Genomic DNA, 27,750 nt, shown 5'->3' on the forward strand with positions numbered 1-27,750 from the left:
TGTCCAAGGTTGGCAGGATTTATAGGAGAAATTGAAAAACTAATGTCATTAGTACTTAATTTTCAGCTGGCTGTCACCCCTGCTATGCTTATATTGGGGAAAATTCCTAAAGATAATCCTGTGGATAGATTATATTGTTTTCGTCATTTTTTTTTTGGCGATGACTGTTGCACGATTGTGCATTGCCTCTGAATGGCTTCAGGAAAAGCCACCCCTATTTCAGCAATGGCGAGCACGAATGTACTGTTTATACAAATTAGAGTGGGGACTTTTTTCAGTAACTGGATCTAGGAGGAAGAGGAAAATGGGTTTGAGAATTTGGGGTGCTTTTTCAGATTATTATGACGATGGAGAATGTGAGGAAATTTAAAAATGTAATTTCATTTGTTTGACTCCTGTGCACATGTATGTTTATGTTTTTTGTTTTCTCCTTTGCCAATGAAAGAATCAAGACAGATAGTATTTCATAGATGATGATGTATATTTGCTGTGAACCAATAAAAAATATTAAAAAAATAAAAGAAAATCTGAGCCATTATACACTGTTGAAGAATGTATAACCTGTAGTGGCGCACATACAAATTGGTCAAGTCACAGAAAGCTTGTAAGCATTGTAATGGTGTATGCCATTCTGCTCTTTTATTCTCGTTTCAAGAATATGTGTAATATATTTTTACAAACATGTCTTACCGGTAGCTAAAGCATATACATGAAGCAATTGACCTAAAATTCGGTGTCAGATTAGGAATTTAAAAGGTAGATCTCATTAAAGTAAATAATGACCAAGAAGTTCGCCCACTCTTTTATATTTACAAATGTTACAAGATGAGTTTGTTTTTGCAAATCTTGTACGTTTTTTAAGAGCTGTAGTTTCCAGACGGAGCATGCAGGGTGATTAAATATGTTTTACTAGATTTTGAGTTTTTACTTTTATTGACTGTAATGTTTTTATATATTGGTTTTTACAGATTGATTTCTGCACTCTATGTTCCCTTTTTATGCATTTTTGCTGTCTTTTGTGTTTTTTAACACAAACCGAATAAAGAATTTGTATTGGGGAAAAAAAAAAGACCAAACATTCTTTTGAACAGTATTTAAGGTTTAATAAACTGTTAATTGCATTTACGTCTACAGAGACGTTATGTGTCTTACACACCAGAATAACCATAAACAAAAGAGAATAATCTTTAATAAAAGTGGATGCCTTCACAGATATGCTTTATGCCTTGCATATTGCAAAAGGTTGCAACATGCAGGTCATTTGCACAACAGAGGTGGTATGAAATCGGGTCCAGATGTAGCTTACTGATACCTTCTGATATGGAAAGCATATATCCAACTGTCACATTCATTGGATGAAGTCATCAGTGATGTCATTTAACAAGTTGTGGGTGATGTAATATGTGAGGTCATGAACTCACTCAAGGACGCAAAGACGTGGTTATCTCACTTAACTATAACTGTAAAATGTATGTTCTTTTTGGTTTTTAGGTGTTACAATAACTACAAACCTTAGTTTTTTTATTGAACACACATATATATATATATATATGTATATATATATATATCAAAACAACACCCTTTCAGGCATAGAGTGATGCATAAATTATGCAAAAAAGAAGGAGAGAACTCTGGGTAGGTCTCAGTTTAGGTGGAAAGCAGCTCCTGTTAGAGCACTCTCAACACCAGCGACACTCTAGATCTGCTCACCTCGAATGTCTGTTTTTCTATCAAAGTTTTTAAGCATAGGATTAGACAGTGCTATCTATGCCGAGATAGAAAATGACAAAGTCTTTCGCCATTTAAACAGCAAAGTCTTTAAGCATAGGACTAGTACAGTGCAGTCCTTGCCGAGCTGTCAAATAACAAAAGCCATTTATCACTCCAGGCACAATATTACAGCTTTGAATTGGTAAAATACCAACTCAAGCCAACCTGAAATGAATAAAAGCAACCCCTGACACAGTGTTTCGCTCTAATTAGAGCTCTTCAGAGAGGTATAGCTTTGTCCAGACACAAGGGAGCACCCAGTATTAAGTCAAAACAAAACCCTTTCAGGCATAGAGTGACGCATAAATTATGCAAAAAAGAAGGAGAGAACTCTGGGTAGGTCTCAGTTTAGGTGGAAAGCAGCTCCTGTTAGAGCACTCTCAACACCAGCGACACTCTAGATCTGCTCACCTCAAATGTCTGTTTTTCTATCAAAGTTTTTAAGCATAGGATTAGACAGTGCTATCCATGCCGAGATAGAAAATGACAAAGTCTTTCGCCATTTAAACAGCAAAGTCTTTAAGCATAGGACTAGTACAGTGCAGTCCTTGCCGAGCTGTCAAATAACAAAAGCCATTTATCACTCCAGGCACAATATTACAGCTTTGAATTGGTAAAATACCAACTCAAGCCAACCTGAAATGAATAAAAGCAACCCCTGACACAGTGTTTCGCTCTAATTAGAGCTCTTCAGAGAGGTATAGCTTTGTCCAGACACAAGGGAGCACCCAGTATTAAGTCAAAACAAAACCCTTTCAGGCATAGAGTGACGCATAAATTATGCAAAAAAGAAGGAGAGAACTCTGGGTAGGTCTCAGTTTAGGTGGAAAGTAGCTCCTGTTAGAGCACTCTCAACACCAGCGACACTCTAGATCTGCTCACCTCAAATGTCTGTTTTTCTATCAAAGTTTTTAAGCATAGGATTAGACAGTGCTATCCATGCCGAGATAGAAAATGACAAAGTCTTTCGCCATTTAAACAGCAAAGTCTTTAAGCATAGGACTAGTACAGTGCAGTCCTTGCCGAGCTGTCAAATAACAAAAGCCATTTATCACTCCAGGCACAATATTACAGCTTTGAATTGGTAAAATACCAACTCAAGCCAACCTGAAATGAATAAAAGCAACCCCTGACACAGTGTTTCGCTCTAATTAGAGCTCTTCAGAGAGGTATAGCTTTGTCCAGACACAAGGGAGCACCCAGTATTAAGTCAAAACAAAACCCTTTCAGGCATAGAGTGACGCATAAATTATGCAAAAAAGAAGGAGAGAACTCTGGGTAGGTCTCAGTTTAGGTGGAAAGCAGCTCCTGTTAGAGCACTCTCAACACCAGCGACACTCTAGATCTGCTCACCTCAAATGTCTGTTTTTCTATCAAAGTTTTTAAGCATAGGATTAGACAGTGCTATCCATGCCGAGATAGAAAATGACAGGAGTGCCTGGAGTGATAAATGGCTTTTGTTATTTGACAGCTCGGCAAGGACTGCACTGTACTAGTCCTATGCTTAAAGACTTTGCTGTTTAAATGGCGAAAGACTTTGTCATTTTCTATCTCGGCATGGATAGCACTGTCTAATCCTATGCTTAAAAACTTTGATAGAAAAACAGACATTTGAGGTGAGCAGATCTAGAGTGTCGCTGGTGTTGAGAGTGCTCTAACAGGAGCTGCTTTCCACCTAAACTGAGACCTACCCAGAGTTCTCTCCTTCTTTTTTGCATAATTTATGCGTCACTCTATGCCTGAAAGGGTTTTGTTTTGACTTAATACTGGGTGCTCCCTTGTGTCTGGACAAAGCTATACCTCTCTGAAGAGCTCTACTTAGAGCGAAACACTGTGTCAGGGGTTGCTTTTATTCATTTCAGGTTGGCTTGAGTTGGTATTTTACCAATTCAAAGCTGTAATATTGTGCCTGGAGTGATAAATGGCTTTTGTTATTTGACAGCTCGGCAAGGACTGCACTGTACTAGTCCTATGCTTAAAGACTTTGCTGTTTAAATGGCGAAAGACTTTGTCATTTTCTATCTCGGCATGGATAGCACTGTCTAATCCTATGCTTAAAAACTTTGATAGAAAAACAGACATTTGAGGTGAGCAGATCTAGAGTGTCGCTGGTTTTGAGAGTGCTCTAACAGGAGCTGCTTTCCACCTAAACTGAGACCTACCCAGAGTTCTCTCCTTCTTTTTTGCATTCTTTTTTGCATATATATATATATATATATATATATATATATATATATATTCACTGAAAAAACCATAGGTTATAGACCATATATAGTTAGGAATTAGCATTTAAAAAACCTTATTTTACTCACACAAAACCATTGAAATTCCATATATAGTTAGTTGCACTAACTATATATCGCGCACCCGCAATCCACTGCTGATGATGTCACATATTACATCATTCATGACATGGTCAGTGACATCACTGATGACATCACTGATGACATCTCAAATGACATCACTGATGACATCACTGATAACATCCAGTGATTTTATGTTTCTGTAAAGTTTAAATATGTCTTACATATTGAAGAATGAGTGGATGTATAAGTGTCTGGACGAAGGATTTAGTAGGTGCATGACTGACTGTATGAGTGAGTGATTAAATGTGTCTCACTGAGTGCATGGGTTAGTGACTAAACTGTCTTAATTTGTGCATCATTATGTCTGTTGTTCTGTAAACTGCTGCATGTGTTGATCAGTAGCTATATGAGTAACTATATGGGTTATTGATTGATTGTCCAAGTATTTGTATGGGAGACTGAGTGTGTGTGTGGCTGGCTGGGAGGTGTGTGACTCTGTGCAGATCAATGTGTACTTATATCAATGATTGTATAACAAGGTAAGTATGTGTTAGTATATGTTTGAAAATATAAGGTGCTCTATGTTTAACTGTATAGACAAGAAAATGGAAGTGTGATTGATTCTTTACAGGACTGACTAGGTGTGTGAGTAACTCCATGGATGAGTGGCAGAGTGTGAGTGTCTGTATAGGTGTATGAGTGCATATGATAGTGTTGTAAAGATGAGTGATTGTATGTATGAATGATTGTATGGGTGAATGAGTGAATGTGTGTGTAGACGTAGGAATCAGTGAGTACATATGTAGTAACTAGTATTGGTGTGTCAATGGTTTCAAAAATTATACTCTGTATTTAACACTGGGTGAAACAGAGGTTATATTAAAATATGAGGAGATGCATTGTATTGTCACATGAATGATGTCATCAGTGATGTCATTTGAGATGTCATCAGTGATGTCATCAGTGATGTCACTGACCATGTCATGAATGATGTAATATGTGACATCATCAGCAGTGGATTGCGGGTGCGCGATATATAGTTAGTGCAACTAACTATATAAGGAATTTCAATGGTTTTGTGTGAGTAAAATAAGGTTTTTTAAATGCTAATTCCTAACTATATATGGTCTATAACCTATGGTTTTTTCAGTGAATTTCAATGGTTTTTTAATAGCAAATATCATAAGCTGTCGAATGTCAAGTACGTGGTAAGTAAAAACATTTTCGTGTTTATGCACACTGATCTGCTTTGAATGCTGCCCCCCACCCCTCATTTCTATTAGGAGTACTCTCTCTTTGCAGATAGTGAAGGGTAGTTAACGCAGGCCTTTGCCCCCGTTGTAATCCGTCGTGCCTGCTTCTCTCTCCATTTGATTGATTGTTCTCTTTGGTTCATTCTCTATTTACAAACAAGCACAGAGTCGCAATACTCTGTTTAGTCTTTGCAGATAGCAAAAAATCGTGTAAAAAAAGAAAAGGAATCGAGCAAAATCAGTAGGCCACTAATGGGATCTCTTTTTGACCTCCCTAAAATAGAAACATTAGGAACAACCTGTTGATAATACCAATGTGTATGTACATAAGCGGCGTTCATTTGTGTTCACAGTACCCCTTCTTGATTGTTTGAATCGAGCATTGAATTGTTCGAAGTTGGTTCTCTTAAGAATCTTCTCTGCCTGCAAACGAGGAAGAATAGGAATATTCTCTCTCCCTTTGCAGATAGTGAAGGGTAGGTAACGCAAACCTTTAACACGTCGTGCCTATTTCGTTCCTCATTGATTGATTGTTTCCCCAAACATTGACTGTTTGGGAATTGGTTCTTTTTGGAGGTATTCCCTGTTTGCAAATATACGTAGGAAAATCTTTGCAAATAGTGAAAGGGTACGTAATGCGAACCTTTCTCCCCCGTTGTAATCTGTCATGCCTATCTACTCCCCACTGATTGATGCACCTGTTTCACCCGGACCATTTACTAGAGATACGTCATCTGGCCCGACCAGAGATCACCCCTAGTGAAAAGGACATATGCAATAATAACGAAGTGATCACTGTATCCTGTTAACAGAAACTTTAGCATGAAACAACCTGGAAAGAAAAGAATAGGAAAACGAAAATCAGTAGGCCACTGATGAACATAAACTTTTATTAAACAACGAACAAAGAAACGATAACATAACGTAATGATAAAACCTATTAATGTCCTAGAAACAAGAAAACGTTAGAAATATGCCAGTGGTGAGAGACCAGAAAAACAGTAAGAGAAACCAAATCACCCCTCGCTGTCCCACCGCCTGCCACGCCAAAAAAATCGATAGACTAGGGAAAATGCAAGTCAGTAGAACATCCGCCCCCACTCTGGAAACTTCCAAGGTGGGGCAGGGTTGCGGCTACGCCCAGCCGGGAGCAGCCCATATAAGGCGGATCCTGCTGCCACGCCTCAGCCAGGAGATCCTAACGTAGGGTGTAGCCGGAGGAGAGGCCGAGGCCAGCGGGACCCGGCCAGGGGATTGCCTTTACAACGCGGAAGAGTTTCAGGGGGGGGGAATGTCTCCTCGACCCTCCCCTCTCTCTCCCAGTCCGGCCGCGGTGGCCCTTGAGAGTTGCAGGTAGTCCCGCCACATGCTCTACCGGTCCGGCCACCAACGGTCGGGGGGCCGAGGCCGACGGGATCCGGCTGCAGCCGATAAACCAAGAAACCCGTTCATGGGGCCAGAGCCAGGGGCGTCCGGCCGACATCCACCGGAAGCCCGGCCCGAAGACGGACGGGACACTTCTTCTCTCTTGAATAATGGCTGCGACAACACTGGGGGGGGATGTCTTGCACATGCCTCCGACCCCCCCCCCCCCTCGTCCTCATCGCCTGGTCCGGCCATAACAAATCTCAAGCGAGACGCCGTGGGGTGCACTGGGAGGGAGAGACGATGCGAACAGGCCTCTCCCGCCTCCCCAGTGGAGGCTTCCCACCTGCACCCTCGGCGCTCCAAGCGCCCGGAAAAGGGTTCTTCCACTGTGGCGATGCTGCAACGTCTCGCCCGGCAGGGTGGAGCCCGTCCGCTCATTTGACCCCGCGATCGCCAGTAGCTACCGAACTCTCAAAATGGCGGTCGACCTGGCAAGAGCGGGCCCAGCATAAAGAAATGGCCCGGTCACTGGTTGACTCCACCACCGTAGTCCTCCACGACCTTGAAGATTCTACAGGAGCCGCGGGAGTCTCCGACCCCCGCAGACACCCCCGATGGGGAATGACTGCCATGATCGCCCGTGGAGTGACGAAACTGTATCCGCGGGACGTCGGCGCTCCCATGCTGGCGCCAGCCTCACTTTGAATTACTAGAATCCTGCAGACCTCAGTTCCGGTGAAAGCACAGTGTGACCCGGTAGGAAAAATTGTTGCACCCCCTCCCCTTTTTGACTGATAGTTCAAACCACCGATCCTTTCCTTTGCCCTTTTAACGGAACTTTGGACTACCTCCCCCTCTTTTACATTTTCTAGAGAAAACAAAACACTAACCACTACATTAGCATAGCAATTGACACCAGAACTGTTTTCAAATTGAAAACCAACAACATCTTCAACAGAATCCTTTTTGTTTCTGCTGTGACCCTGCTACAGCACAGGCATTGTCCCCAGCAGTAATTCTGCAATGCCGGTAAGAATAGCTGTGGTGCCTACTGGACTCACTCACCCCCGCGGTGCCCCACGCCGTTATTTGCTGGGCGGCAACTTACTAGACATCACCTTCGTGACATCCAGATTTCAGCGCTTTCTGCTGCCTTGGAACTATTCGCACAACAGACCGCTACTGACAATCCACCCCCCGCGGCGCCCCACGCCGTTATTTGCTGGGCAGCAACTTACTAGACATCACTTTCGTGCCATCTAGATTTCAGCGCGTTCTGCTGCCTTGGAACTATTCGCACAACAGACTGCTACTGACGACCCACCCCCAGGCAACATCTTCTGAATTTTCATAATTTGAAAGAACTAGTAACATGTCCTCATCAGGAATTCAAAAGAAATTGCCACGGTCTCTTCGTTGTTTAAATGTTTTTACTGTTTTTGTTTTGTTGTATATATTTATATGTTATTAAAGTTTTATATTCCTACTACTTTGTTGGAGTGCTATATATTTTTAATGTGACACATAATTGTAAAAACTTTGATGTACAAAGAGTCATTCCTGGAATCTTCCGCTTCAGGCTCGGTCCCCTCCCCAATCACAATACAGGATGGTTTTCAGATAGTAGGAACACGTGTGGTGTGACGGATCTCATCGGGTGTGGGCCTTGATCTACTATAACTCCTTTAAAGAGGGGTGATTCTTTACAGCTGGAGCCATAAACTACATCTGCAGGGCTAGCTGATAGCCTGGACAATCGGACACAGAGGAAGAGGAGTGTCAGAGGGTGCGGTAGTGAATAGGGCGAAAGGGAGGTGTCGGGCGGGCACAGAGTGTGATTCTCAGGGAAGAGCAGCGCAGATGGGGGGAGGTTTATTGCCCATGCATAACACAGAGAGCGGGGGTGACCAGTGCCTGGGGAAGATGCTTGCGAGGGTGGGGAGCCATGCTACGAATCGACAGCGTGCAGAGAGTGGGTCTGGTCAAGGCATCTAAAATGGCTGCCGTGCACGACAAAAGTGTGGCATTTCAAAAAAGGCAAGATGGCGCAAACAATGTTTTTCAACACTTCCTCATTTCCTTCGAATCGAACGTTAACAGACGTTGGTGCATATTACCAAAGTTAAGCGATATTTATCGCTAACGATGCTTACCAACAAATTTTTTACCGCTAAGCATCGTCAGAAATTATCGAAGATAAACCTTGCTATTATCAAGGTTTATCGCAAATGCGATAAAAAACGGCCGCAATGCATGAATATCGCTAAAAAGTCCGCGATATTCATGCATTACCGAGCTAATGCTCTTAGCCATGTTATCCACCTCCCATTGGATAACATGGCTAAGAACTGCTCAGGGCAGGTATAACTTTTTGGAGATATTCGCGCTTAGCGCGAATATCTCCAAAAGTTGGTAATAGGAGATAGATATCTTGCATGTTGTAATGCAAATTATTGTGGTATATGGAACTCATACCATAATCTCTCAGGAAAGCAGAAACTGATCCTTTTGGGACCGCCTGAAAAGGCCTACGGGGTGAGGGGTACTCTACTTTGCCCCCTTTTCACGTTCCGAACTATTTTATTTTACTCTCTTCTGTAATTACACAAAATAGCAGCGATAAGATGCATCGGAGACACACAGTGAGAGAAAGGAGGCCGGAGATGAAGAAGCGATGTCAAATACACATTGGAGATAATATAGTGGCAGAATGGAAGTAAATATGAGTAAACCTACCATGTAACATAAAAATGTTGCACTCTATACTATAAGTCTCATTTTATACTACAATCACTTCGCTACAACCTCATAAATTTAAAGTAAAAATGAATAATGTCTCAAACAATTTTTGATTTCTAAATATAAATTTATTCTTCAGAATTTTCTAAATTTGAAAGAACTAGTAACATGTCCTCATCAGCAATTTCCTCATGAAAAGTCTGCAATGATGATTCTTGTAACTCTATGGTCTCCAAACATTCGATAAATTCGCCATCAACAGATTGATCAAAAAAATCATTCAAGTCATCTCCTCCTTGTGACAATATTTCATTATTGGTGCTGTCAATTTCAATCAATGTAGTGGAATCATTCAAGTCATCTCCTCCTTGTGACAATATTTCATTATTGGTGCTCTCAATTTCAATCAATGTAGTGGAATCATTCAAGTCATCTCCTCGTGACAATATTTCATTATTGGTGCTCTCAATTTCAATCAATGTAGTGGAATCATTCAAGTCATCTCCTCCTTGTGACAATATTTCATTATTGGTGCTGTCCATTTCAATCAATCTAATGGAATCATACAAGTCATCTCCTCCTTGTGACAATATTTCATTATTGGTGCTCTCAATTTCAATCAATGTAGTGGAATCATTCAAGTCATCTCCTCCTTGTGACAATATTTCATTATTGGTGCTGTCCATTTCAATCAATCTAATGGAATCATACAAGTCATCTCCTCCATGTGACAATATTTCATTATTGGTGCTCTCAATTTCAATCAATGTAGTGGACAATTCAAAAGAAATTGCCACGGTCTCTTCATTGTGAGCCATTTTATTTTGAAATTGCTTGCTGTAAATTGCAGAAAAAAATAATCACTTTCATTTATCGTTTTTAGTAATACATAATATAAAACTAACTTTATCAAGTATTTAGTATAACAGAAAGGACTGCAAATAAATAACAGAAAACATTTTTCAAATTATCTTCAAGTGTACAACATAGTTCCCCTTACAAATTAACAACTCACCTTTTTAAAAGTAGGAGAAGTGTTAGTACTGTGTAAATCAAACACCAGAAATTCACCACCAAAAATTCCTCACAAATGTACCTCAGACAGTAGTATCACAAAATGGCTGTGGTTTCCTCTCATTTGACATATATACATAACCAATTAACTTTCATCACACACAAATACAAAACCAAAGTAACATTTTAATTGGTTCTAAATTTCAACACTTTCAAATGTGTTTTCCCCATGCAATTTTCCATAGGACATTTACATACGTCTACAGCCTGAATGGCTGAACGGAATTACACCAAACTTGGCAAAATGGTACATCAAACCTAAGAGGTCAGGAAGGATCTACTATGCCCCCTTATGGTCATTTCCCCCTTCGCTTTGGCCTCCTCTTGTCTCTCGATCCTACCGAGAGACAAGATGGCGGCCGCTACGGACTGTTTGGAATGTTGACAGACGCCGGAGAACCAATCAGCTTCGCAAAGCTCCGTAACGCGAAAAGTACGCGAAGCGGAGCGCTGTTACAGATATATATCTTTTTTTGAACGTTAATTTCTCAAAATCCACTGGAGCACATATATTGAGACCTAGCAAAGGCACATCGGGCTACCAGTCCCTAATATTTTGCCAAGTTTCGTGCAAATCCATTCAGCCGTTCGATTATTGACATTTAGATACGTCTACAGCCTGAATGGCTGAACGGAATTACACCAAACTTGGCAAAATGGTACATCAAACCTAAGAGGTCAGGGAGGATCTACTATGCCCCCTTATCGTCATTTGCCCCTTCCCTTTCGCCTCCTCTTGTCTCTCGATCCTACCGAGAGACAAGATGGCGGCCGCTACGGACTGTTTGGAATGTTGACAGACGCCGGAGAACCAATCAGCTTCGCTTCACAAAGCTCCGTTGCGCGAAAAGTACGCGAACTGGAGCGCTGCCCGGTCCGCTGTTACAGATATATATCTTTTTTTAAACGTTAATTTCTCAAAATCCACTGGAGCACATATATTGAGACCTACAAAAGGCACATCGGGCTACCAGTCCCTGCAATTTTGCCAAGTTTCGTGCAAATCCATTCAGCCGTTCGGGCTAAAAGTGAGGCCAACCGCCCTATGGAAAACTCAATGTTAAAAACACGTTTTGGGACCCCCCTTTTTTCTCGACCCCCCCTGGACGAACCCCCCCCCCCCCCAATTTTCAGGGGCTGCTCAGAAACAAAATGTGCCATTTTCCTGAAAATTTCAGCCAATTCCGTCCACAAACGCCAAAGTTATTAGACATAGAATTTTCAAAAAACCCATAGAGAAAAAATCCTAACTATATATACCTACTGGCGACCGCCAGTAGGTAATATATATATATATATATACACTATACCATAAGAGAGAAATTTGTCATAGAGATGACTGCCAATAGAAGACATTCTGGTAAGGGGACATCCTTTCTTTCTCTATTTAATGTAAGCTCATCAAGCTGAATTTCTCTACAAGAAAGGTTCTTTGTTTCTTTCCACTTATAAATGATGCAATGCACCTCTACAAACATAATCTGGAGAATTATTTTAACATTCATGAAAAATGAGCCCATTTAGGCTTCCGTCCTACAGATTTATATATGAATTTATGAACAAAGACTTAGGACCTGATACACAAATGTAACTTACACTTTTGACTAAGTTTACGCTTTGGAATAAATATACTACTTGTGGTATTTACAAACTCTGGACCCACTTCACAAAAGTAAACGTACACTTTAGTGTAAGCCTACTATTTTTTGCTATTCCCAAACAAATTATTGGATAGTAAGTTTACCAGTACGGAGTTTCCACAGTTAGGGTGGAGAACTCTGTACATAAAAATATAGGCTTTTCTTATCTTTTCATGTGCAGAGTTCTACGGAGTTTCCACAGTTAGGGTGGAGAACTCTGCACATAAAAATATAGGCTTTTCCTATCTTTTAATGTGCAGAGTTCTCCACCCTGACTGCGAAGTATCTGCAGTCATAAACTTACTATGAAATCATTTTTTTTTACCTTTGTGAAATGGGCCCACGGAGTGTGAACTTACGACAAAAGTATAAGTTGCATGTCTCCACCCCATAAATATTGCAATTGGCTTTCTCTTGTGTGGGTGAGCGATGTCCCTGACCCTCCCTAAAGCCCAATTACGCCTCCCTAATCGCATCCCCTTTTGTGATAAATCTGCCTGTTCTTTAATTCACTCCCTTATGTCCCTCCCACATATACTACTAATACACCTATACTTATGTGTGTGGAGATTCTGCAGTCGGGACCGAGAACTCCACACAAATAAGTATAGATAAAGCGGAGGTGTAAATTTTCACTCATAGTTTGTAAGTTTCAATTTGTAGTTTGTTTTGAGCAATACAAAAACACACTACAAAGTGCAGTGTATGAATCTGGCTCATAATTTGAAGCTATGTGCTTGGAAGTGAAGTATATAAAGGTGTTCCTGGGTCCGCCCAGCGGGAAATTTCTGAAGCGTTAATGACTTCAATTAAGATTCATATGGTTCAGAGACAGGCTGCATTGTTATTGTTGTTAAAACTGGCATGATAACAAGGATTCTAGTTTGTATGTTTTATGTTTGAAAAATCAATAAAACATTTTTATTACATAAAAAAAATCTTGTCTCAGTGTTGTTCAGGAATACATCAACTAAAAGCACACAATATATATTCTGTTCTCTGCGCACAAAATGTTGTTCTAATAATTTAATGTACAGCAGGAGGCGCTAGTAAAAGAGAATCGGCACCAGCCGTTTAGGCTGTACTCTCTCAAAATACAGCAAACTAGCGGTGCTTGAACCAGTCATTTGCAGAAGTGTAGTTGATTGGTTTCGCACTGTTGCAGTATTCATCGAAAAAATAAGAAATATAGCTTCAAAATGAGCTTGGTGAATGTCATCATAAGTCACTTTATTGAGCTGCTCCACAATTCATGTAAAAAGTAATTTTAAAATAGCAGATCACAGTTCCATTTTAACATTACTAAAAGAGCAGTGCTCGTTGTAAATGTAAAAAATAACTTTGATTACAGGGTAGTTTTATGGACACTACCAATAGACATTTAAATTTCGACTTTTCACTGTCTGCTCTTCTGATCCCGTACAAGGGGTACCAGTCATTGTGCCTTTAGAGAATTTCTTAGAGGACATATCATCAGACAGTTATATTTTTTGTGATGTGATCTTCTGTGAATTTTTCATTTTCAGGAACACCTGAATTATCCATGTTGTTTCCCATGTAATAATATTGAGGGCCACTCTGTAGCTTAAAATCTAGCTTGTGATGTCCCATGAATCCACATTATCCAATTCAGCAGACTAGAAATACATGTTGGGAATTACTGGTATTTGTTATTGCAGAATGTTTTAGTTTTACTTTCAAGTTATTTATTGCATCTTTTTTCATTCACTGTCCTTTAGTGTCCAATTGAGTGGTTTCATTTTGCCTGTGTCGACCTCGCCACAAAGCCAAAAGGCAAATGGTAAGTAAGCACTTAATGCCTCATTTTCACAGTTATCAATGTTACACTATGCTCCTTTGCCTCCCTGTTAACTATTACTGTCTTAACATATTTCTCCTACATTAAACAAAGTGTCTAGTGCCGTTCTATGCTTTCACATCAATTCCCTCTGATTTCTGCTTTACTATCAGCACATATTTGCCCCTTCAACATAGGTACTTTGCTTCTCTACACTTTCACTCCTGATGTTTCTTCTACTGCAACTATCTTCACAACTCCTGCTGCCTCTCTGCTCCAGTTTACTCTTGCTGCTTCAGTTATATTGCCTCTCAGCTTTGAATGCATCACCTTTCATCACGTTTAACCTCTGCTTGTACAACTTGAGCTTTGCTATCCATTTCACCTGCCTAGAAGACAGGAAAGAGAGATTTTTTTCTTTGTCTGTTTTTACTTTTTTGTGTGGTTCTAAGCTTTTGTTTGCTGTCATACCTTCACCAATGGGGCAGGTTTTTAAATCTAATTATAATGAGGTGTGGGGGGAGAGAGGGCTTGATTTAGATTTTGGCTGACAGGGCACTCCGTCGCAATGGCAAGGAAGTACCTTGTCTACATCACTCTTTCTGCTCGCTCTATTTTGATCAAGGCAGACTACCAGGTTTACGTCATTGAAATAAAATGTACTCCATCGGTGTTAATCTGCCACGTGTCAAATCATGCAAACATTCTCCACAATGGAAAGATATCACTTACCAGTCTTCATTACCAAAGATCCTCTGTCCTAGCTACCGTCATATGCTTTGTCCATAGCTAATATTGTATGTCTTACTAAGTGGGAATCAGTCTTCAGTCAATATTGTGGATTGTTGCATAAAGCAACATAACTTTTTTTGTCAACCACAGATAAAAAAGTCTTAGGTCTCCAGAGCCTTTTTCAGTATGTGCTTGTAAATTCTTTCCTGTCTCTGTGAAGACAACAGTCTTCCGCCACCTACGGAAAGATCAGTGTGTCTAGGGTATTAATATTTTTAATTTATTATTGTTATTGAGATAATAACATTTCAACAAAACAAACTGACAAAGAAAGAAAAATAAATGTATGGAAAAGGTGGATTGGACCTGGTCTCAGCTTACCTTCATACTTAAAAAAGAAATTTTGAAGAAAAGCTGATGAGAAGGTAAAGTTCAGTGGGCAAGGCAGCCTGCAGTGTTTACTGAGGCCTTGTTGTTGTCGGGGAACAATTGCACAAAGTCACAATGAAGATTTCTATGTATGGACTTTTCAATTTTTTGGAAGTCGAAAATCTCCAGCAGAACGAAGCTGCAGCCTGTAGCCAACGAGGGCTCCACGAGAGGAGCTGCTGAGTAGAAGAATGTAAGAGGACTTCCATTAAGTCAGGCACATGACGGGGGGCGTGGCTTGGCCGGCTGCAAGATGGCCGCACTCTGAGTGGGCTCTGCCGGCCAAGCTCTTAATCCGACATTATTCGTCAGTCATCACATTCATTACTGCACTACGTTACCTTCTACCAGCTGGCTGGAGAGAGGTGATCCTCCTGTGACCTTTCCGGCAGTTCTGGACGCAGCCGGTGTGACGATCGGACATCATGGCTGGCGCTGGGCCCTCGCGCAGCGAACCTTCTTGCACTCGCCCCTCGTTGCTGCCGACTGAGGGCCGCGTGCTGGAGAGTCATCTGCAGCGGATTGCCGGCTGTGGTGCGGTGAGTCGCGCCTGATTTGGGCCCGGCGCTCACCTCGGTCGCGGCCTGGTGCTTGGGCCTGGTCCCGTTGGGGGCATGGTCCTGCTGGGATTGGGGTGGCGGGGTGGTGGCTCCCTCCGGCATCCTTCGTTTGTGTCGCTCCCTCTGCGGGCGCCGGCTTACGCGTCCTGCGAGCTCCCGCTAGACTACGCTGTGGGAGCCCATCAATGTGCTGACGCCGCCGACGGAGCCTCCGGTGTGGGGCTGGCTGCGGCCGGGCTGTGATCCCCGGCCTTTGCCGCCTTGCTGCTGAGCCCGGAGGGGTTCCTGGCCCTGCTGTGGCATGCTCCTGATTTGCAGTGCGGCCCCATTCCTGCAGTGGTGTGTCGCCCTGGGCCGCACCTGCCATCACCCCTTCCTCCTGCCGCCCCTGGCCCTGGGGGACGACCGCTGGACACTTTTGCCTGTCTAATGACCGGGGCTTGGTCTGGCGCTTTTGATGTTGGCACCCCGCGGTCCGGCTTGCTTCAGTGATCTCCTGCTGTGGCCTGGCCTGTTTTGGGGGCTGGCGCCCTGTGAGCCGCATCCGCCTGGCCCCGGTAGAGCATTGGCCCGTCCCCTGTCGCCTGGATATTCCTCACCAGCGCTGTGCCTGCTTCCACCGCCCGCCACCTCTGCCCGGAGGCCTTCGTGTTGTGGCGTTTATTCTCTGCTGGTGGTGGCCAGGTGTGGGCAACTCTTCCGGCGCCCTTTGTCTACAAATTACCTGCACGGTCGCCCCACGTGGAGCTGGGGGTGGCATTACTTGTGGGATCTGACCATTGACATCTCCTCTTCCAGCCGCGAACACCGTTGTTCTCCTGCTGTGGCCTGGCCGGGACCGGGGGACGGCGCCCTGGGTGTTGTGACCGGCTGCGACCGGTTGTGCCTTTGGCCTAGACTACATATCCGCTCTCACTCTGACAGTCACTGAGCCCATTCTCTTCGCCCGCTGCCCCGGTCCGGGGGTCTCGGCGCTGTGGTGTGTCCCCCTGAAGCTGTTGGCCGGGCATGGGCAGCCCCGCCTGTCTGGTGCATCTCCCACTCACCTGCACTGCCGCTCCACGTTGCGAGGGAGGTGATTTCGCTGCTCCCTGACCTCTCCATCTCCGGCTGCGGCCTTCCGTGCTTCTCCCTTCACCTTGTGCCTTGTCTTCTCCTCCTTGCTTTGTGGTCCTATGGCGCTGAGCTCCATTATAGGGAAGTCGGACCCCAAGTAGCCCAAGATCGCCTTTGAACTTCGGAGGTCTTCCCGTCAGGACGGCGCGGGCTCAGAGTGGGCGGAATCAGCTGGGGCTCCGGACACTCTTCCTGGTCGAGATAATGACCTTAAGGCGATCATGCTGGAGGTGAAATCGGCCGTCACTGGTATCGCCTCTCAGCTGGAACAGCTCTCCGCTCGCCTTGACTCCGTGAAGGCCCGGGTCGACTCCCACGACAACAGACTCCTCCATGTCGAGACTAGGGTTTCTGATGCAGAGGATGCGGCTACCCAGGACAGACAGAAGCTACTCCAAATGGACAAAATTCTTGCCGTCATTCGCAAGAAAAACGAGGACTTGGAGGCCCGCTCCCGTCGGAGCAACCTTCGCCTTACGGGCCTTCCCGAGTCCACCAACATATCCAAGATGGAGGACTTTGTTGAAAATCTCATCCGGGAGCTGTTTGGGATGTGCTCTCACCTTTCTTTGTTGTGGAGCGTGCTCACCGTTCCCTCAGCCTGCGGGCCCGCCCTGGTATGCCTCCCCGTCCCATAGTTGCGAAGATCTTGAACTTTCGCGACCACAACGCCATCCTCCGGGCTGCAGAGGGACAGGGGCACCATCACACATCAGGGCAATACCCTCTCATTTTACCCCAATTATACCATGACTGTACAGGCCGCTAGGAGGGAGTTTTTACCTGCCAAGCGGATCCTTCAGAAACACGAGGTATCCTACTCCCTGGCCTATCCGGCGACGCTGAGGGTCCGCCAGGGCTCCAAGACACTTGTCTTCCCCGATCCACGGAAGGCACTCGCTTTCGCCAAGCGCCTAGACAAGGAATCCAGAAACTCCCCCTCCGGATCCTCGCGTGAAGCCACCAACCACCTAAGTGACAATGATTGATTAGTCTGTCTGTGCACTATTGTGTTGCCTTTGTGATTTGGTATTGGCCACGAATTCCGTGCACACCAGGCTTTTCCCCCTCTCACCGTCTGTGGGGGCCTCAATTATTGCTTATTCAAAAACAAGTGATTGGGATTTTTTTCCCGCTCTTTTTTATTTTTTTTCCCTCTCTCCTTTCTAAAGCTGGTGTTTGTCGTTGTTCATTCCCATGATTTTTGTGCAGTTTAGATACATTGCTTTATTTATTCCTTTTTCATGATGCTGCCACTTGCTTGAGCTTGGCCACCCTGCCTCCCGCAGGGGTGTCCGCCGAGTCCTGCCATGCCCCACCTGGGATTATTCCCGCTTCTGTTGTTTGGTTGCCCTATCCAAGTTCTGGGTCCCTTGGGTGCGGTGGGGGGTCCTCTCAGCCTGATTGGGAAGTTGGAGTGGGTGGGGGTGGACGAGCACTGTGGGGTTTTTTGATTTGTGTGTTTTGCGCGGATTTTGGTCTGCGATTAGTGGGGGGTGGGTGGGTGGTTCTATTCCTCTAATGAGGTGGTGGTTTTGTTGTACTGCCGTTCTGTTGCTTCCTTTTGACACTGCACGTTCCATTGCAAACACCGTGCTATGCTTGAGGTTATGTATCCCTGTGCTTGATGCAGGGTGCCTTATTCCATGTCATGTCCTAGGCTCATTGCTGTGGCGATTTTCATTTTACAGGTTAACATTTGCATCATTCCGACCCGCATGCAGCTCCTTCAGTCCCCTCCATCTCCTTTGCACGCTGGCGACCCCCCTGGGGTGGTCTTCCCTACCCTGGGCTGTCTCGACACTTGCGCTTCTCCATACGCCATTTGTCCCCTTTATTGTCAAAAAGTGCTGGACACTATTACGTTCCCTGCTGTGCGCTTTGTATTACGCCGCCCTCTATCTCCCTTCCTATGGCTAATCTGACCTGTTGGACATGGAATATCCGTGGCTTGAACGACCACCGCAAAGCTTGTTTGACACACGCCCATTAACAGCGCCATAGCGTGGATATTTGTCTTATACAGGAGACACACTTGCTCCCCGGCTCAGCGTCTAGGCTCAGTGCGCGTTACTGGGGGGAATCCCACTCCTCCACTTACTCATCTTACGCGAGAGGAGTCTCGATCCTGCTGTGCCGCGGCCTCCCTTGGCAGACCTTTCGTACCCTTATCGACCCGGAGGGTAGATATGTCATCTTGCATGGTTTATTGCTTGCTCAGCCCGTCACCATCGCCGCGGTCTATGGCCCGAACTCTGATGACCCGGGGTTCTTCCACCACGCCTGGCACCTGATCTCCTGTGGCCCTGCGGCCGTCATCTGGGGTGGGGATTTTAATGTTACCCTCTCCGCGGCATTGGACCGATCGGGCTCTTACCGGTCCCACCCGCATGCTGCCACTGCTCTCTTCTATTTTGTCTGACAATTCGTTTTTTGATGTTTGGGGGCATCTCCGCCCTGATGCCCGGGAGGGCACTTGCGTCACGGGTGCGAGGGGTTGTTGGTCGAGGATTGACTTTTGGATCGCCTCGCCGGACGTCCTGTCCTGGACTATTGATGCTACCCATATGGCCCGCACTCTCTCTGATCCACCTTCTCATTCGTCCTCCCAATTCTCAGCGACGGGCCTTCACCTGGCGTCTTTCTCCCAATGCCCTTCGGGATTCTGTCTTCTGTGATGAAATCCAGACCGCCATCACTAACTATTTTGAGCTCAACGCGGGCTCTGTTGACTCTGACTCTACCCTTTAAGATTTCTTTAGAGGCGAATGCATCTCCAAGCAGGCGGGTGATCTTCGCTCTATCCGGTCCACACTGGCTAAGTTGGAGGGGGAGATCCAGGACCTGGACGCCACTCTCGCGAACGGCCCCGACACATTGGCGCTACTGCGGCAAAAACATTCAGATTTTTCGGACCAGGGCGGCCGCGAGCTGTCCTTCCTTGGGAGGACAGGGCCGGGCCAGCCGCTTCGGGGAGGGGGACCGCCCGGGGCGCACCCTTGCCAACCTACTGCACCCGCAGCGCGCTGCTTCCTACATTACAGCCCTCAGTGATGGGGGACCTGACCGCACCACGTCTTCAGAAGAGATCACATCCTGCTTCCTCACTTTCTAATCCCGACTCTACTCCACTAACCTTCCTCCTTCACAGGAGGATTTCGAACAGTATTTTGATTCCATCGCCCTCGTCTGGCTTGCGGACTACCACCACAAATTCCTTGACGAACCTTTTTCGAAGGCGGCTATTAGCAGCCTACAGAGTGACAAGGCACCGGGCCTTGACGGCCTGCCTGCCTCCTTTTACAAAACATTTGCCTCCATCCTTGTCCCACATCTGGCTGCCATGTTTAACGAGTCCTTCACCACAGGCATGCTCCCACCGTCTCTTTGCGAGGCCTCGCTGACCCTGCTTCTCAAACCGGACAAACCTGCCGACGGATGTGATTCCTACCGCCCCCTCTACCTCATTAACATAGACAACAACATTTTTGCCAAACTGCTTGCCTCCCGTCTTCTTTTATTAATGCCCACCATTGCCCTCCCCGACCAATCTGGCTTCATCCCCGGTAGGGCAACCTCCCATAACCTTTGCACCATCTTTTCCGTTTTTCACCAAATTAAAGCTGACCTTCATGCTGTGGCCGCTCTGCTCGATGCCACGAAGGCGTTTGATACGCTGGAGTGGCCCTTCCTTTTTTATATCCTGTCGCGCATGGGTTTCAGTGCCCATTGTTGGTGGAATATTAGGGCTCTTATATACCAATCCCACTGCCCGGCTTCGCATAAATGGCCAAGTAACGGACCCTATCAGCATTGCTCGTGGAACTAGACAGGGGTGCCCATTGTCGCCCATACTTTTTGCTATTGCCATGGAACCCCTAGCCGCCCGGCTGCAGCAGCACCATACTCACAGGGGCATCGGCTTCTCCTCCCGCTCCCTCCTGGTCTCCATGTATGCAGACGACGTTACTCTCTACGTTCGCCATCCCAGGATAATCTCAGTCCCCTGGTGCGGGAGGTTATTCTTTTCGGCGGGCTTTCGGGCATTCAAGTCAACTGGAGTAAATCCGTGCTCTTCCCCTTGACAGATGCCACCCTCCCGTTCGTGCCCGATTTTCCTTTTGAGTGGGCGTCCGGCCCAACGCGTTATCTGGGCGTTTGGCTGAGCAGGGACCCGGATGAGCTCTGGTGGTCCAATTTCGGCCGTGTTGTGGACTGGTTTGAGTCTAAGATACCCCTGTGGAGCCGATTGCCATTGTCCCTGGCTGGCCGCATAGCCATAGCCAAGATGGTGGTCCTCCCCAAATTTCTCTACCTCTTCTCCAACATACCTATCCCCCTCACCGCTTATTTTTTTCGCAGGCTATGTTCTCTGGTAGTGTCATTGGTTTGGGCGGGGCGGCAACCCAGGATTGCTTATGACATCCTGACCCTGCCCATGTCGGCTGGTGGGCTGTGCGCGCCGGACTTTCGTCTATACGCATTCTGCGTTCAGGCCAGCTTTCTTCATTTTTGGCTGCATCCCACCCACTACCAGCCTCACGTTGTGGTGGAACTGGACGTTGCTTCCCCCTGGCCTCTATCTACTGCCTTGTTTGCTCCCGCGGTACGCTCTCGGACGGAGGTGAATACGGTTAAAACGCTGCACTGGGCGTGGTCAAATGTGCGCTGCCTCGCTGGTCTTTTCCTCTTATCTACTAATACCATGCCCTTCACTGACCAGACGGATTTTCCGTCCCTTCAGTCTTCTAGTATGTCTCGACATGCGGCGCTACGGGGCTTGAAGACTGTTGCAGATCTGTATCCCGAAAATTCCTTCTTCTCCCTTCCAGAGTCCCCTTCCTTGATGGATACACTCCTATATTACCAGCTGCGTGCCACCTGCCAAAAGATACACCCGACCTTTCTGCACCCTCCGCCCACTTTCCCAGCCCTGGATTTTGTATATACTTCCGCGTCCCCACACAAGCTTGTCACCTGATTGTATGCTTCTGCCCTGCTATCCTCTCCTGTCTCCTCGACGCGGGCTCACGCGGCGTGGAATGCGGATCTTGGCATGGATATCTCGGACGTCGACTGGCTTTATTGCTGTAACCAAACTACTAAACTTTCCCCGAACTACCGGCTCCGATTGGTCCATTTCAAGTTTCTGCACAGATTTTACCGCACTCCATTGCATCTTCATTACTTAGGGCTTATTCCCGAGGACTCATGTGTACGATGCTCTACACCTGCTGCGGACTTCGCCCATCTGGCCTGGCTGTGCCCGAGGGTACAGGTGTTCTGGCTGGAGGTCTGTTCCACCATTTCTGAAATTACTGGTGCCGCTGTAGGTCCAAACCCCCTTCTCTGTCTTCTCGGTTTCGTCAAACATTGGCCTGATGCTTCGCGCCGTCTCATCGCGATGCTGCTGGTATTGGCCAGGCGCAGGGTGGCCATGTGCTGGGGCCGTCGTCCTGCCCCTGCGGTGGTGAATTGGCTGGAGGACGCCTCCCGCTGTCAGGCGCTACTCTCTGAATTCAGGGATATGTTGCCTGCTAGATCTAGACCTGTCGATATCTGGGGCCCCCTGGTCGCCTACCTCCTTTCCCGCTCCCCCCCTAGCGGAGATACCTCCCCTGCGCTCCCCGCCGGCCCTGCATCCGTTGGGGCCCCGGAGACGGCCAATGCGTAGCCTCCTTTTTCTCTTCCCCGGTGCTATTGCTGTCCACGAGTCCCTCAGCTGGTGCCCCGCTGGCTGCCCCGCGGATGGAGGTGCCTCTGGAATCGCGGTGCTGGGATTGAATTTTTCCCCCCCTGCTAGGTGTTGGGCCACTTGGGATCCAGCGCACCGTAGCCCTCTGGGGCTCTCCCTTTCTAAGCTCGCTCACCAGTGTGAACATGTTCTTGAGGTGACCTGACTTGCCAAGACATAGCTTTATGGTCTTCTTGCTGCTGTTATGCCACTCACTGTAACTGATATGCCTACGTTGAAATGTACCTTGCTAATCCGCACTGTATCTTTGCATGGAACTTCCATCTAGTATTCTACTGTTGTATTGCAACTACCTTAATAAAAACTTTAAAAAAAATGTTTTTTTAAAAGTCAGGCACACGATGATGCACCTTGGGTGGATCGGGGACCAGGTAGGTTCCGTCTCCTGTCGGTTCTCTGGAGGAAAATGTTTCAAGTCCCAAGTTTCGTTTTCTGGCTGTTTGGGCACCTTTAACACCACTTCCAAGGCTGATGGGGAACCACATGGAGGGCAGAACTCAGTTCAGGCAGGGTCAAGGTGCAGATTCAAGGTGGTTGGAACTTTTTGTGTCCCTGTAGCTCACAGCAGGAAGTTAGTCACTCGCCCTTGGAGTCACTCTGGTAGCCCTCAGATCGAGCATCAAGGCAAGCACCAGGGAAGTCCTCTGAAGATGTATGGCCAGCTTCAAGAAGCAGGGCCGTCCTCTGGTAGCAGCAAGGCTGTCCTCTGAAGCACAACGCAGCAGGGAAGCCCTCGAAGTGCAAGGCAGTCCTTCTGGGGGTCCTCAGTTGGTCCAGGAGTGACCTGAAGAGTTGGTATGGGGGTCCAATATTTATACCTGGTGCCCGCCTTTGATGTGGGAGAAACCTCAAGGCCTTTCTATACCTAGTTCTGGAAATGTCTCCATTTTCCTACCCAGGTTGCAAGAGGTCTAGGGGAGACAAGACTGGTGTCCAGTTATTTGTGATCATGCTGGACGCAGCCCTTTTGAAATGTAAGTGGTGCAAGAAACAGCACCACCCCACCCATCCTGGCAGATGGCCCATCCTGCCAACATCTAGTCTCCCTTTGTGTCATTGTCACAGAGGAATACACAAAAAACCCAGCTGCCAGCTAAACCCAGTGGTGGCCCATCACACAGGCTGCAGGCAGCAAATGTTTAGGACAAGACAATGATAACTTTCTAAAAGTGGCGTTTTCAGAATTGTGGCTTAAAATCCCACTTTATTGTTAAAGAAGATTTTAAAGTACAATTCATTTGAAACCAAAAGTGGCATTTCTACCTGTTGCCAATCAAACCTTAGCACTTCTCAAATGTAATAAGGTAACCCAATGTTATCATGTGTGAGAGGTAGGTCTTGCAGTAGTGAAAGGGAAATTTTAAAGTTTTTCTCTACCAGTACATGTAAAACTTAAAAGTAAATTACAGCTTTTTAAGTACACTCACCCCTATGGGCTGTTTAGGGCCTACCTCAGTTCGTGACTCTTACGTATGAAAGGGAAGGTTAAGGACTTTCAAAAGTTGGGTTTTGCCAGCTCGAATTCTCCGTTTTAAAACGGCAGTACAGGCTGCAATGGTAGACCTGAGACATGTTTTTAAAGGGCTATTTAAGTTAGTGGCACAATGAGCGCTGTAGGCCTGCTCATAGCATTTAATTTACAGCACGGTGTAGATGTGGTACTATTTTACTAGGGACTTATAAGGTAAATTAAATGTGCCCATTGGGTGCAAGCTAAGTTTACCATGTTTAAAGTAGCGAGCACAAGCACTGGTTAGCAGTTGTAAAGTGCACAGAGTCCTGAGGTGAACAAACATGAAATTCAGCAAACAGGATGCAAGAAGGCAAAATGTTTGGGGAAGACCACACCAAAGGCTGTCAGGTCTAATAATATATAATTTCTAAAACCAAGTGATTTGTTAACTAGTTTGCTGAACACATTTTTAGGAACTATTCCACTACCTGTAGGTTATCATCATCATCATGCCGAAACCATGTATAGAGGCTTTCTACTTACATTGACATCAAAAAAGATAATCATGTTGCCAGTGTACATCTTGTAATTTGATAGAAAATATCTTATGCATTCTTTATGCACAATGGGTGTCCTTATGCATGTGGCTGTAACTGAATGTGTATATAGACCTAATATTTGAGGTGCGATGGAGACAGGGCATGCAATAAAAGGGCTGCCTGGTTGAGGGTGTCCTGATTTATGAACTTTAGGTACTAGAGAAAAATTAGCAGTTACAGGATGGTCTGTTATCAAAAATGTAGTTTCTCATCTGTGAGTAGGTTATTTTCTTTACAAGCAGTTACTTGTTTTAGCCAAAGGTTTGCCACGCCCTTTTGGGGTGGGTGGGCATTTCTGCCATATACCTCTTTCTTCTGGTTTCAGTTGGTCACAAAGGCACCTCTTCAAATCTAATAAAAAAACAAGTGGTACTAAAGTAAACCATGGACATCGATGTGAGATTATGCGCCATCACATCTTGGTGAAAAAGAATCAGACTGAGTAGGGTCAGTCTGACCTATAAATACCAGCAAAAATGTGATACACTTTTAAGTGAAGCCCCAAGTCAAAAACCTCCATGTGATGCACTTGTAAGGAAAGCCCCAAATTTAAAAGGCTGGTGTCTTATGGGACTGGATGACCTTTTCCAACCCAATAAAGGTCTGAAGGTTCATTACGGGATACTCCTTTCTGTAGTATGGGATCTCAGTGTATAGTCATAATCTAGTGAATAGTCCCGCCCATGTGCGTGGACCCGGCAATCAAAAATAATCTCTTAAATTGTCAAAAAATGCAGAACTGCAAAGACACTTAAGAGAGAATTTAAAGACACATAATGCAGCCTATATCCACAGGCTACACTGTCCAGTACTTCAACTAGAAATTCCACCAAAAACAACCACACAAACAGCACAGCCTGCCCAGTTTCTTCCACAGAGAAACTTGCCTCTACCAGTAAAAGCCTCTGGAATGATAGAGAGAAAGGCATGGACAGACAAGCCCCATAGGCTGCCATTATGTGGCTTAAATAGGATACTGTGCCTTTAAGAGAACTTTCCAGAACTTCTCCCAGTATCCCAGAATGCACAGCAGGTCCCATTTACTTTCAGTTCTTTTTTCCGGCTCCTGCTAACAGGACCCTGGTGCATTGAGCTCTCTTTTTTTCAAGGTTTATTGGAATTTTGTGCACTTTTGGCTTTAAAAGTGTTTTCAGTTTGTGTACTTGGTGTTTCCCTTCACTCCTGTGTATTTGTTCAGGCTTTTTAGGGCTCTAAAATGCCTGCTCTCTTCGACAAGTGCCCAGCATGTGGAAGGAAGAAGGCCAAGACTGATCCACACGATGTCTGCATACTCTGTCTCCCTGAAGCACATGTCCCTGAAGAATGTGACATCTGTCAGACCTTTTCAACAAGGACCCTGAGGGACAGGCTGAAGATTAGGCTTCAAGGCCTAGAGGAGAGACGGCTGCAGGCTGCAGGTGGGTCTGGGCAGGCTGGGAAGGCTCCCTCTGCCTCTGCTGAGGCCTCTGGGGGGCTCCCCAGAGGCAGGAAGCCCAGCAAACGGTCCCGGTCTCCGTCTCCGTCGATTGCATCGACGACGACGTCGAGAGGGATGACAACGGTGTGTTCCCCATCTCCCCGGGGCTCCGGGTCGAGACGGCGTGAGAAGTCGACGTCAAAAGGCCTGGGTAGGCCGCGGTCACCGTCGCCGGCGTCTTCGTCGTCGACGTCAGCGTCGAGCCATCGACGTCAAAGAAGGACCGACAGGCATCGGCGCTCGCCGTCAAAGCGACACCGCCGGTCGCCGTCGAGCAGCCGGTCGGCGTCGAGGGGACCCTCGACGTCGAGGACCTCAGACATGCGGTCGGCGCCGAGAAGGAGTCGACGCTCATCGTCGAGGACGGCACGTTCGACGTCGCGGAAGTGGCGTTCGGCGTCGAGGAAAAGGCGATCGACGTCGCGGAGGCGGCGTTCGACGCCGGAGTCGCGGAGGCGACGTTCGACGCCGGAAAAGCGACGCTCGACGTCGAGAAGTAAGAGATCAGCGTCTATGAGACTTTCCAGCTCTCCTAAGTGGCGCAGAAGGATTTCTGGCGCCAGAAGCCACGCTGGGTCTGGTGGAGGACGCCGGAGGCGGCGGTCACCTTCTGGAGGGGCTGATTCGCAGTCACCTCCCCCGAAGAAGTCACCGGGCTCGGTGTACTCGGTGGTTTATACACCACCTCGCCCTAAGACGCCCCCGCCTCCTTTACCTAGAGAGGATCCTCCCATCAATCCTCCTCTTCCGCCACTTCCTCCCGCGGGGCAACCTCCACCACCGCTTCCGCCACGTGGGCCTGCTCCTCGGTCGGAGATATCTCCTGTTCCTCCACCGAGGCCGGTGTCACTGCCTCCGCTCCCTACATCGCCTAAGGGGACTCCGAAACCACTGCCCCAGGATAGGCCAAGGAAGACGCCTCCACGGAGGCCTGCGGTGCGTCCACGAACGGGGAGATCGCGCTCTCGCTCCAGGAGGAGGGAACGATCGCGCAACAGGTCGCCCACGCGGTCGAGACGACGCCACAAGAGGCGCAGGTCTCGTTCCCAGACGAGGTCCTCGGGGACCAGGGACTATTCTCCGACTTTGTCGGAGTCACCGAAGACAAGGGTGTCACCGGTTGACAATCTGGTGTATTTTCATGATGTCCTTTTAAGAGGTGCAGCGAAATTGGGCATCTCTTTGACGGTGCCCACGCCCAAGACATCGGTGATCTTCGAGTCGCTTCACCAGAAACATCTGTCTCGGCCATTACTACCACTGGTACCGGGCCTGGAGGAACCAGCCATGGACCTTTTCCTCACCCCAGCGGTGACTAAGGCGGCCCCCTCGAGACTGCAGAAAAAATTCCAGGCTCCCGACTCGGATCCGGCTTTTCTAAGGGTGGAACCCCCTCCAGACTCAGTGATAGTGACGGCGGCTCGGAAAGATAAGGAATCTAGATGGCTTGATTTGGCTGGGAGGAAGGTTTGTGGGACGTCGGCGACTTCCATGAAGGCTACGAGTGCCGCGGCCTTGTTGGGGCGGTATGACCGAGCCCTCTGGGAATCCCTCCAGCAGTTTGTGGAACACCTGCCTCGTGACAAGAGAGAAGATTTCCAGGAGGTGTTGAATGAGGGGATGTTGGTGGCGAATCAGGTCATCAGTGCTGCCGCCGATTCTTCCTTACTGGCGGCGCATG

The 27,750-nt window shown here is 46.6% G+C and overlaps 1 protein-coding gene across 2 annotated transcripts in view; it reads left to right on the top strand.

Annotated features, from left to right (window-relative positions):
- The window catches only part of ING5 (inhibitor of growth family member 5), a 409,877-nt gene that overhangs the window by 299,783 nt on the left and 82,344 nt on the right, over nucleotides 1-27,750 (top strand). For both annotated transcript variants that reach the window (XM_078665675.1, XM_078665674.1), the window contains one exon: nucleotides 13,890-13,951. In XM_078665675.1, coding sequence (XP_078521801.1) covers nucleotides 13,890-13,951 — 62 coding nt within the window. The remainder of the gene's footprint in view (nucleotides 1-13,889; nucleotides 13,952-27,750) is intronic.

Source organism: Lissotriton helveticus, chromosome 11 (genome assembly GCF_964261635.1).
Source record: "Lissotriton helveticus chromosome 11, aLisHel1.1, whole genome shotgun sequence".
Taxonomy (NCBI): Eukaryota; Metazoa; Chordata; class Amphibia; order Caudata; family Salamandridae; genus Lissotriton; species Lissotriton helveticus.